We start from the raw sequence: 13,292 nt of genomic DNA, 5'->3' as shown, positions 1-13,292 counted from the left end.
AGAGAATATAAATAATTGTGGGAAAGCAATGTTCAAATGATGGCTGAGAATTTTCCAGAATTTATGATAAAACTAAATAGTCAAGAAGAGTATATTAAACTTAATCAATACCTAGATACATTTTAGTGAAACTGCAGAACATCAAAGACAAAGAGAAAATATTAAAACCAACCTGAGAGAAAATACAGATTACCTATAAAGGGTTGATGATTAGACATATAGCTAACAACAGCAATAATGGAAACAATAGGAGTTTCCACTTCTGGTCATTGTCAAGTAGCTCCTATTGGACCAAGCCTCCCACAGAAAATAACTACAAACTCTGGACAAAATATTTTTTACAAAAACAACTATTTGAACATACTGGCTAGGAGAGGACTTGACATTCAGAAGAAGGATACTAGGTGAGTTTCCTGGCTTTAAGGCTAGCTTAAGGACAAACACTGGGCTGCACCATGCAGGGTGGCTGAAATACAGATAGAAACCTCACAGTATTACTGGCTTGAAGGGCAGAATATGGAGTTTGAAGCAAACACAGTCTGGAAAGGGAGATAACAAATCTTAGAAAGGAAAGAAGAGTGAGGGAGAACCTCAAATTCTGTGTATAAACATTGCCTCAGTCTCTGAGTGGTGCAGACTTCAAGTAGCTCAGCTTAGGCTAAAAGAACTTAACGAAGTATTCAGTTGCCCCTTACCACAGGGAAGACAGAGTTTGCAGTTGGAGTTCAAACAAGTTAACTGCCTGCTCTAAGAAAAACCACACTCTTTGTAGGAGCATAACTGAATCCAGGGCCTCTACAGCATATCATTCAAATTGTCCAAGAGGCCATCTAAAATCACTCAGTATACAAAAAAACAGGAAAACGTGAACCACACTCAAAAGAAAAGACAATTAAAGGATAACAACCCTCAGATGTCCCAAATGATAGAATTTGCAAGAAAGGATTTTTAAAGTAGCTATTATAATTGTGCTCAAGGACATAAATAAAGGAAAATACAGTTGACCCCTGAAACATGCAGGGATTAGGGTGCTGATCCTCCAAGCAGTGGAAAATTCACCTATAACTTATAGTCGCCCCTCTATATTCACAGTTCCTCCATATCTGTGGTTTCACATTCATAGATTCAATCAAAGGCAGATTGTGTTGTATTGTAGTATTTACTATTGAAAAAAATCCACGTATAAGTGCACCCATGCAATTCAAACCCGTTTTGTTCAAGGGTTAACTGTATGTTTATAATGAATGGACAGGAAACCTCAGCAGAGAAATAAGAACTATAAAAAAGAACTGAATGGGAATTCTATACAATGAAATTTCAATATTTGAAGCAGTAAGAATAATATACTCAAAGTTTTGAAAGAAAATTAGAAATATATCTTTCCTCAATGAGGATGAAATAATGACATTTCTAGCCAAACAAACACAGAAAGTTCACTTCTGTCTCATCTAGCTTTTATAAAATGCACTTGGGAAGAAGCATATATCTTATATTTAATTTTATATGTATGCTATATTCCCAATGAAATTTTTTTTAAAACGCTACATCCACAGCAGAAGTTTTAACAATGTAAACAGCCTATGATGAAGGCAGAAAAAGACATTAGGGAAAAACTGTCAAAGATGAGAACAAAATTGTTTATAGCCTTATATATGAGATATTCCTCTAGACGAGGGCCCAAAGTACACATGATAGAAATGGGGAGGGCTCATGTCAGATGGAAAAGGACAGGATCCTACTCTGATGATGGGGATCACAGCTGAGAAGACAGTCCTGGCTCATCACGCATCACAATGTACCAAAGAGAGAAAAAGCTTCAGAAGGACACATCCGGATGGAACAGCCTCAATCTCTGTTCTACTTTAGAATTTTATGTCACTCTTCACTTTTGTGGATCCTTCCCAGCTAAGAAAATCCAGTCAAAATATGTTGAAGGTCTTTACCTGCTCTGTCCTCTTTCTCTCTTTTTGTTGTCGTTCTCCAGGAAGAGAGAGATAGGTTTAGGAATAAGCATACATTTGAAGAATACAGAGAGGTAGAGGGAAGGAGGAAAACACTTTTTTCCCCATCAGATTTCTGAGGTCATGTATATTTTACTAAAAGGGAAACTGTTGAAGATTGATTTCTATTTGCGAAAACAAAATGGTATAAGAAAATATTCGCAGGAGTCGAATGGTATAATTTACTTTCAATATGTTATCTGTGTATCAGGATTTTACACAGTGGTGAAATTGAAAATGTGATCCATAGGATAAAATATTTAAAGATTAGTAACTTTAGAGATGTTCTGACCAGAAGGATAGTTTTTTACAAATAATTCTTAACCTGGACGGTCAAAATATTAACAGCCCATTATGAAAATGGACATAGCTAGAGATATAGTCACATTAACCAGACCTCAGTTACAAGTGAGGGTAACAGTATTTTTCATCACGCAGTATTAAAAGGCCCAGGAATAACATGGAATGTATACATCAAAGATTCAGGTGATTCATGAAAATTACACAGTATGAATTGTATTTGTTGTTTTATGAATATTGGTGTGCCTTCTTTGGCTTTGCTCATTTTCTAATTGCAATCAGCAACTAGAAGTTTTCTTTTTCTTTCTTTATTTGCATAGAAAATAAAGTTTTTCTCTTTTGTAAAACTCCATAGGAGAAAAGGGAAAAATGAGTATTTCCTATGACTTTTTCATAAATAAATGGTTTTCCAGTTGGTAGACTTCTAAATCAGAGTTTAAAATTTGTGATACACAATAAGAGTCTATATCAGGTGTATATGGTTTATTTTGCCTGTTTTCCCCGTGTATTGGGAAAGCAGTGTGCTATTTGGTTTTCCTAACATTTTCATTTTAATTTTCTATGATAGGATTAAACTGCCTTGATAATAAATACCAAAAGATTCCAATTCATATTTTTCCTGTTATCTCTTCCTTTAGAGGTACAGTGGCAGTAAAATGAATGAAAGAATTAATGTGAAATGAATTATTTTCTACTTATCTGACATATACTATGATTCGCTCTGTATAATATTGCCAATGGATAATTCTAGGACTGTGCTACCTAGGGTTTTATAGAGCTGAGTCAGCTGAACTGAATTAATGATTGATTTCTAAAAGCTTCCCTTAAGTAAACTTAATCTATTTTTGCCTTTTTACATCCTAGGTGCCCAAACCAGTAGATTATTCTTGCCAACCCTGGTAAGTATTAAAAATGTTTATGTAGCTGAGTTGAAATACCATACCCTTAGCTCGAGGACGCCTTAAATGAGGGAGTAGTAAACTACATTCCATTTCCATTTGTCCTGGCTAAAGCTGTTTTCAGATGCAACAAAACACCATAATGAATTTATATATTGCTGACCTTTCCATATCTTTATCAGAGAGTGGTGCATGTGTGTGTACAAGCACATGTACTTGGCTGTAAATCCAAAGTTTATACCATCCACAGAGAGGAACGGGACATGGGCAAATATGTATATTGTATTTTAGAAGAGTAAATTTCATGGAGTTGAGAAAAAAGGTATGATTCCATTTTCTGAAACTAAAATTTAACCCAGAAAGGACAATAGATCCTAAAAATACACTTTATAACACATAATATTGGAGGAGCAAGATGTGTCCAAGTCTAAAGTTTTAGGTCTCTGTGGAGCTCACATAACACTTGGAGGTTAGCAGTATCACTAACAGAAACAAGGAAGCAGTAGATAGTGATTATTTTTTTTTAGACATTATGAGTTTAAGGGGAAATGATATCCTCAACTGGAAAAACTATTCAGAATCTAGAATAGTTATAATCATTATATGATAATAACTAACATATTCTGGGTATTTAGTATGTACTTAGTATTTTACACATTTTGTTTTGTTTTTCCAACATCTGTATAAGGAAGGTTATTTTTATTATTTTTACAGATGAGGAAACAAAGGTTAAGGCCAACCAGCTAGTAAATGGTACAGCCAGGATTCCAAGTTATGCTGTCTGTACGTTGGCACACCACCTGTTAAAGTACAAAACATGGGCATATTTACTTATTGATATTTGCTTCCTGAATTTTGAGTTTGGCTCCTCTTAAAATGACTGCATCTATTTTTACTTTCTTGATATTGAAATATATGTATACAAACTAGATATCAGGATATGTATATAAATGAGATATTCTGAGAGTATATAGTACTAGTTCAGTTTGCAGGTGTAGCTAACACCTGAGTTCTTTGATATTTTCAATTCTGATCATTTTCTGTTATATAACCAAAGCATGAAAAATGCCGGGTTACTGTAGGAATATATTGTCCATAGTATGAGATCCTCTCCTCAGCAGTCTTCCTCTCCCTCCCCAGCAATTTCTGCCTTCTGTGGTCATTGTCTGCTTTCTCTGACATCCCTCTCTGGGCTTCAGCACTGAGCTTGCTGGAGAAATTGTAGCAGGTCTGTAATGGAACTGGAAATCTTTGCTACATGTTTACCTGGTTTAAGATAAATTTGAGGTCTTACTTTTCGTGGAATTAAAGACTGTAATCCTGACAAATTAAGTTTGGAGAATAGAGCTGATAGCATGGATAATCAAACTGAAAAACATCAAGGACTGGTGAAATCATGAGAGTGTGATGATAGTTTCCTTCTCGTTTCTTTTACTATTTTTCATGTAAGTAGGCATAATAGTTACAAGAGTAATGAGAAATACTAAAGCCACAAACTAGATGGATTTTTTTTAATTGGAGTATAATTGCTTTACGATATTGTGTTAGTTTCTGGTGTACAACGAAGTGAATCAGCTATATGCATACCTATATCTCCTCCCTCTTGGACCTCCCTCCCATCTCCCCCAATCCCACCCACCTAGGTCATCACAGAGCACCAAGCTGAGCTCCCTGAGCTGTACCACAGGTTCCCACTAGCTATGTATTTTACACATGGTAGTGTATTTATGTCAAACCTAATTGCCCAATTCATCCCACCCTCCCCTTCCCCCTATGTCTACATGTCTGTTCTCTACGTCTGTGATGGATTTTATGAAATAAACCAATCAGGTACCTGGGAACCAGTCAGGGCACAGGAGATTTGTTTTTGAGCCCTTTGTTTTAAAATGTACCCTTGCCAATATGTAAAATTCTATTGAATATATGACCAGTTAGAAAAGTATCGTTCCTACTGATAAAAAAAAAAAATCAAGATGTTCAGATGAGGGAAGACCCTTGAAAACAGTAAGAAATAGATATAGTATAATTTCATAATTACTTTTTCTTCTTTTCTGAGCAACTTGGACAATTTCTTCACACTAAGCAGGCAGTTTCATGTGAAATGACTTCTGCTAAGGAACAAAATGATCAGAAAATGAAATCTTCAATTTTAGAAATACTAAACTGTTTAGAGAAAAATTACACTGTGGTTCTCAAGTCATTAAGAAAGTGAATAACACCAACTGTATGGTGTATTTATTATTTCCACATTTTAAAACAAGTTGCTCCCATAAGGTAAACTTTATCTCTTTCATAGGCCATGAAATAAAACAGAATTCAAGATGATTATCTTCAACAATCTATGTTTTGGGGTGTCACGAAGGCAGGGATGAGGCATGGGGCTTAAATCTGGGGAACTGTCTGAAAATCCTTATGAAGAAAAGGATACAGATGCCAAGGAACCTACCTCAGCCTCCAAGTAGTCAGGCAACTTACCTTTCCCTACCTTAGCAGGAGACATAAGTTAGAAGGTATATTACATGGAAAAATTGAGCCATATGGGGCCTAGACTTGGAAAGAGCAGGACCAGCAGAGATTGGGAGAGCTGTCATACTGAAACCAGATGGGTCAAATTAAGGAAAGTCAATATACAGACTGATGATGATTCCCAGTTCCTTTGTGTAGCTCAATTTCAGTACTGTGACAGCTGTGTCTCACACACATGGACTACTCTCTTCTTGCATCCAGATAGGAATTTGGAAGATTTTTCTCTAAAGAAACAGAATAGACTCAAAATAAAAAATCTAAAATCCAGCCCCATCATAAGGTTCTTGCCAAACGATCAGGTTCCCACCCAATGAGCCTCCCTTGCTTCCTCCACACAGAGCTTCCAGTCAGTTCTTGGCTTGGATGCCCTTCCTCTTAAATATAAGCAGACAACAAGGAGTAACCAGGCATTTGAGAAAAGCCTTGAAGTAAAGAATAAATAGGAAAAAGAAACTTGGAAGAATTACAGACATTAGAATGGGCAGAAGAAAGAAGCCTTAAAGTTATATTCTCAGAATTAAGAGATGACAATGTATCCATAGAAGTGAGATGGATGTTTTATAAAAGCAACAATCAGATAATAAGAAAGAGCTCTTCTAGTTAAGTATTGAGTACAGAAACTGGAAAATAAAGTTGAGTAAATCCTTCAGAAAATCAAAGAGAGATAATATGAGAGAAAAGATAGAGTAGGGGGCTTCCCTGGTGACGCAGTGATTAAGAATCTGCCTGCCACTGCAGGGGACACGGGTTCGAGCCCTGGTCTGGGAGGATCCCACGTTCTGCAGAGCAACTAGGCCTGTGAGCCACAACTACTGAGCCTGCACGTCTGGAGCCTGTGCTCCGCAACAAGAAAGGCCGCGATAGTGAGAGGCCCGCGCACCGCGATGAAGAGTGGCCCCTGCTTGCCGCAACTAGAGAAAGCCCTTGTACAGAAACGAAAACCCAACACAGCCAAAAATAAATAAATAAATAAATTTTAAAAAAGCAAAAAAATGATAGAGTAGACAAGTGACCTGAGAAGTCCAGCCTTCACTTACTAGAACTCCAGAAAGGGAAACTGAGAACAATTATCAAAAAAAACAAAAAAAAAAAAAATTTTTTTTAGAACTGAAGGGTATATGGCTCCAAATCAAAGATGCTACCAAGGGCCAAGGACAATATTGAACATTTAGTACAGCACATAACTGAAAGGCATATTAACATGAAAGTTTGCTACATAGAGAAAACAAAGCATCTGAGAGTTTCCAGGGAGAAAAAAATTCAGATTACATACAAAGACTTGGAAACCAAGATGGCACTGAATTGGATGTTAGAACAGTAGAGCGATGCCTTAAAATTTGAGAAGCAAATAATTTCTCACCTATAATTCTATATCCAGCCAAACTGTGAATTAAGGATTATTAAGTAAAATAAAAATATGTTCATAGATGTGAGGCCTTCTGAGTACTAAATCCCATGTATTCATTTATAGGAATCTGAAGGATGAGCTAGTAAACCAAAAAAGAGGGAGATACAGAATCTAGGAAATGGGAGTAAAGGGATGTCCAGGACTACAGTAATTCAGCAGGCTTAGAGAGCAAGCAGTGGTGATTAGACCAAGAGGGTGGAGAGCTTGCTTGGGAAAGACGAATGTCTCTCCATAGAAAAAATTATTATGTACAGTACATGGTGTTGAAAATGTATCACTGAGGGGTTTATAATCCTCTTGGAGAATTTGGAAAAAAATCTGTGGTAGAGACAAAGAAGTTTGAGCAAAACAAAAACTTGAGGACTTTTTTTTTTTTTTGCGGTATGCGGGCCTCTCACTGCTGCGGCCTCTCATGTTGCGGAGCACAGACTCCGGACGCGCAGCCTCAGCAGCCATGGCTCACGGGCCCAGCCACTCCGCGGCATGTGGGATCCTCCCGGACCGGGGCATGAACCCATGTCCCCTGCATCAGCAGGCGGACTCTCAACCACTGCACCACCAGGGAAGCCCGAGGACTTGTTTTTTGATGTCAGATGTTCTTCGAACGTGACAACATGACACAACTGGGTAAGATGATGACTTAGCTTTGGAGAGGTTACACAAAGAATGAGGTGCAGCACTATGAAGGCATGAGCATAAGTGGAGAAACAGTGATTTTCCATCCTGACATCTAAAATTGATAAAGACCCAGAAGGAGAAGAGAGGGAGAAAGGGCCTGAGAAAATAATATTTGAAGAGATTATAGCTGAAATCTTCCCTAACATGAGAAAGGAAACAATCAATCAAATCCAGGAAGCACAGAGAGTCCCATACAAGATAAACCCAAGGAGGTACATGCCAAGACACAAATCAATCAAACTGACAAAAAGTAAAGACAAAAAATATTAAAAGCAACAAATAACATACAAGGGAACCCTGATATGGTTATCAGCTGATTTTTAAGCAGAAACTCTGCAGGCCAGAAGGGAGTGGCACAATACATTTAACATGATGCAAGGGAAAAACCTAAAACCAAGAGTACTCTACCCAGCAAGGCTCCCATTCAGGTTTGATGGAGAAATCAAAAGTTTTACAGATAAGCAAAAGCTAAGAGAATTCAGCACCACCAGACCAGCTTTGCAAAAAATGCCAAAAGAACTTCTCTCTACAGAAAAGGCCACAACTAAAATCAAGAAAATTATGAATGGGAAAGCTCACCAGTAAAGGCAAACGTAAAGTAAAGGTAGGAAGTCATCCATGCACAAATATGATATCAGAACCAGCAATAATGAGAAAAGGAGAGTACAAATGCAGGATATTGGAAATGCATTTAAAATTAAGAGATCAACAACTTAAAACAATCTTGTATATATATAGACTGCTACATCAAAACCTCATGGGAGATATATAATGAGAGGAGACAAGATGGCAGGGTAGAAGGACACATGCTCACCCCTTCTTATGGAAACACCAGAATCACAACTAACGACTGAACAACCACCAACAAAAAAACGCTGGAACCTACTAAAAAAGATATTCTACATCCAAAGACAAAGAAGAAGCCACAACAAGACAGTAGGAAGGGCACAATCGCAATAAAATCAAATCCATACACACCAGGTGGCCAACTCACTAACTGGAAGACAATTGTACCACAGAAGTTCTCCCACAAGAGTGAAAGTTCTGAGCCCCACATTAGGCTCCCCAGCTTGGAGGTGTGGCAACAGGAGAGGGAGCCCCCAGAGAATCTGTCTTTGAAGGCCAGCAGGATTTGATCACAGCAGTTCCACGGGACTGGGGGAAACAGAAACCCCACTCTTGGTGAGTGCACACAGGATCTCATGTGCACCAGGACCCAGGGAAAAACGTGGTAACCTCATAAGAGACTGAGCCAGACTTACCTGCTAGTATTAGAGGGTCTCCTGTGAAGGCAGGGGTGGCTCTGGCTCACTGTAGGGACAAGGACACTGGTAGTGGCAGGTTTGACAAACTCATTGGCATGAGCCCTCTTGAAGGCTGCCATTATCTCACCAAGACCTGGCCCCACCCAACAATCTGTAGGCTCCAGTGCTGGGATACCTCAGGCCAAACAACCAACAGGGCGGGAACACAGCCCCATCCATTAGCAGACAAGCTGCTTAAAGTCTTCCTGAATAAACAGCTGCCCAGTAAACACACCCCCTGACATGGCCCTGCCCACCAAAGGGAGAAGACCCAGCTCCACCCACCAGTGGGCAGGTACCAGTCCCTCACACCAGGAAGCCCGCACAAGCCTCTTAGACAGCCTCATCCACCAGAGGGCAGACAGCAGAAGAACTACAACCCTGCAGCCTGCAGAACAGAAACCACAATCACAGAAAGACAAAATGAGACAGCAGAGGAATATGTCCCAGATGAAGGAACAAGATAAAACCCCAGAAGAACTAAGTAAAGTGGAAATAGACAATCCACCTGAAAAAGAATTCAGAGTAATGATAGTAAAGATGATCCAAGAGCTTGGAAAAAGAATGGAGGCACAGATTGAGAAGATACAAGAAATGCTTAATAAAGACCTAGAAGAACTAAAGAACAGATGAACAGTACAATAACTGAAATGAAAAAATAAACTAGAAGGAATCAGTAACAGAATAACTGAGGCAGAAGAATGGATAAGTGACCTGGAAGACAGAATGGTGGAAATCATTGCCATGGAACAGAATAAAGAAAAAAGTATGAAAATAAATGAGGACAGTCTACAAGACCTTAGGGACAACATTAAATACACCAACATTCACACTATAGCAGTCCCAGAAGGAGAGAAGAGAAAGGATCTGAGAAAATATTTGAAGAGATAATAGCTGAAAACTTCCTTAACATGGGAAAGGAAACAGTCACCCAAGTCCAGGAATCACAAAGAGTCCCAGGCAGGATAAACCCAAGGAGGAACACACCAAGCCACATAGTAATAAAATTGATGAAAATTAAAGATAGAGAAAAAAATATTAACAGCAACTAGGGAAGAGCAACAAATAACATAAAAGGGAACTCCCATATGGTTATCAGCTGATTTTTCAGCAGAAACTCTACAGGCCAGAAGGGAGTTTCATGATATATTTAAAGTGATGAAAGGGAAGAACCTACAACCAAGAATATTCTACCCAGCAAGGCTTTCATTCAGATTTGACAGAGAAATCAAAAGTTTTACATACAAGCAAAAGCCAAGAGAACTCAGCACTACCAGACCAGCTTTGCAACAAATGCCAAAGGAACTTCTCTAGGCAGAAGAGGCCACAACTAGAATCAAGAAAATTACAAATGTAAAATCTCATCAGTAAAGGCAAACACACAGTAAAGGTAGGAAATCATCTCCACACAAATATATCAAAACCAGCAACTGTGAGTGGAGGAGAACACAAATGCAGAATACTGAAAATGCATTTGAAATTAAAAGACCAACAACTTAAAACAATCTTGTATATATATAGACTGCTATATCAAAACCTCATGGTAGCTGCAAACCAAAAATCTACAATAGATACACACACAAAAAAAGAAAAAGGAATCCAAACACAACACTATAAATTTGGTCATCAAATCACAAGAGAACAAAAGAGGAAGGGAAGAAAAAACACCAACAAAAACAAATCCAAAACAATTACCAAAATGGCAATAAGAACATACATATTGATAATTATCTTAAACATAAACAGATTAAATGCAACAGTCAAAAGACACAGACTAGCTGAATGGATACAAAAACAAGACCCATATATATGGTGTCTACAAGAGACCCACTTCTGATCTAGGGACACATACAGACTGAAGTGAGACGATGGAAGAAGATATATCCATGCAAATGAAAACAAAAAGAAAGATGCAGTAGCAATGCTACAGATCTAGGGACACATACTGACTGAAAGTAAGGTATGTAAAAAATTCTATTCCATGCGAATGGAAATGAAAAGAAAGCTGGAGTAACAATACTCATGTCAGACAAAATAGACTTTAAAATAAAGACTATTACAAGAAACAGAGAAGGGCACTACATAATGATCAAGGGATCAATCCAAGAAGAAGATATAACAATTGTAAATATACATGCACCCAACATAGGAGCACCTCAATATATGAAGCAAACACTAACAGCCATAAAAGGAGAAACTGACAATAACACAGTAATAGTGGGAGACTTTAACACCCCGCTTTCATCAATGGACAGATCATCCAGACAGAAAATCAATAAGGAAACACAGGCATTAAATGACATATTAGACCAGGTGGACTTAATTGATATTTACAGAGCATTCCATCCAAAAGCAGCAGAATACACATTCTTCTCAAGTGCACATGGAACATTCTCCAGGATTGATCACCTGCTGGGCCACAAAGCGAGCCGCAGTAAATTTAAGAAAATTGAAATCACATCAAGCATCTTTTCCAACCACAACGCTATGAGATTAGAAATCAACTACAAGGAAAAAAACTGTAAAAAAACACAAACACGTGGAAGCTAAACAATATGCTACTAAACAACCAATGGATCACTGAAGAAATCAAAGAGGAAATCAAAAGATACCTAGAGACAGACAAAAGTGAAAGCACGATGATCCAAAACCTATGGGACACAGCAAAAGCAGATCTAAGAGGGAAGTTTATAGCAATACAGTCTTACCTCAGGAAACAAGAAAAATCTCAAATAAACACCCTAAGCTTACACCTAGAGCAACTAGAGAGAGAAGAACAAACAAAACCCAAAGTTAGTAGAATGAAAGAAATCATAAAGATCTGAGCAGAAATAAATGAAATAGAGATGAAGAAAATAGAAAAGATCAATGAAACTGTAAGCTGGTTCTTTGAAAAGATAAACAAAATTGACAGAACTTTAGCCAGACTCATCAAGAAAAAGAGGGAGAGGGTTCAAATCAATACAATTAGAAATGAAAAAGAAGTTACAACTGACACCACAGAAATACAAAGGATCATAAGAGAGTACTACAAGCAACTATATGCCAATAACATGGACAACCTAGAAGAAATGGACAAATTCTCAGAAAGGTACAATCTCCCAAGACTGAACCAGGAAGAAATAGAAAACATGAACAGACCAATCACAAGTACTGAAATTGAAACTGATTAAAAGACTCCCAGCAAACAAAAGTCCAGAACAAGATTGCTGCACAGGCAAATTCTATCAAACATTTAGAGAAGAGTTAACACCTATACTTCTCACACTCTTCCAGAAAGTCACAGAGGATGGAACATCCCAAACACATTCTATGAGGCCAGCATCACCCCAATACCAAAATCAGACAAAGGTACCACAAAAAAAGAAAATTACAGGCCAATATCACTGATGAACATAGACACAAAAATCCTCAACAAAATACTAGCAATCTGAAACCAACCATCGGCAGGCAGACTCTCAACCACTGCGCCACCAGGGTAGCCCTGGAATCTAATTTTAAACAATGATACAAATAAATTTATTTACAAAACAGAAATGGACTTTGGGATATTGAAAACTAACTTACAGTTACCAAAGGGGAAACGTTGTGGGGAGGGATAAATCAGGAACTTGGGATGAACATTCACACACTACTATATATAAGATAGATAACCAAGGACATACTGTATAGGACAGGGAACTCTACTCCATATTCTATGATAACCTATAAGAGAAAAGAATCCAAAAAAGAATGAATATATGTATATGTTTAACTGAATCTGGTTGAGAGTCCGCCTGCCGATGCAGGGGATACAGGTTCGTGCCCCAGTCTGGGAAGATCCCACATGCTGCGGAGTGGCTGGGCCCGTGAGCCATGGCCACTGAGCCTACGTGTCCGGAGCCTGTGCTCCGCAACGGGAGAGGCCACAACAGTGAGAGGCCCACGTACCGCAAAAAAATAAATAAATAAAATAAAAATAAAATTGATAAATTGTAGTTTAATCATGTTATTTAGAAATATTCAAGTAGATATTAAAAAATAACAAGGAAAAATAGGTGAAATACTTGAAATGGGACTTGGGGTAGAATCTGATAAGATGGGGTAGTGCTGCTTTTTCATTATAGTTTTATAGTACGACTTGACTTTTAAAAATTACGTTCATGTGTTACTCTGATAAAAATGCTTATGCTGTATG

The 13,292-nt window shown here is 38.0% G+C and overlaps 1 protein-coding gene across 2 annotated transcripts in view; it reads left to right on the top strand.

Moving 5' to 3' along the window:
• VAV3 (vav guanine nucleotide exchange factor 3) overlaps positions 1-13,292 on the top strand; it is a 395,503-nt gene that overhangs the window by 351,262 nt on the left and 30,949 nt on the right. For both annotated transcript variants that reach the window (XM_079939290.1, XM_079939289.1), the window contains exon 22: positions 3,165-3,199. In XM_079939290.1, coding sequence (XP_079795416.1) covers positions 3,165-3,199 — 35 coding nt within the window. The remainder of the gene's footprint in view (positions 1-3,164; positions 3,200-13,292) is intronic.

This window comes from Stenella coeruleoalba (genome assembly GCF_951394435.1).
Source record: "Stenella coeruleoalba genome assembly, chromosome: 1".
NCBI classification, from domain to species: domain Eukaryota; kingdom Metazoa; phylum Chordata; class Mammalia; order Artiodactyla; family Delphinidae; genus Stenella; species Stenella coeruleoalba.
The sequence above is the reverse complement of the archived record's forward strand: the minus strand, read 5'-3'. Positions and strand labels throughout refer to the sequence as shown.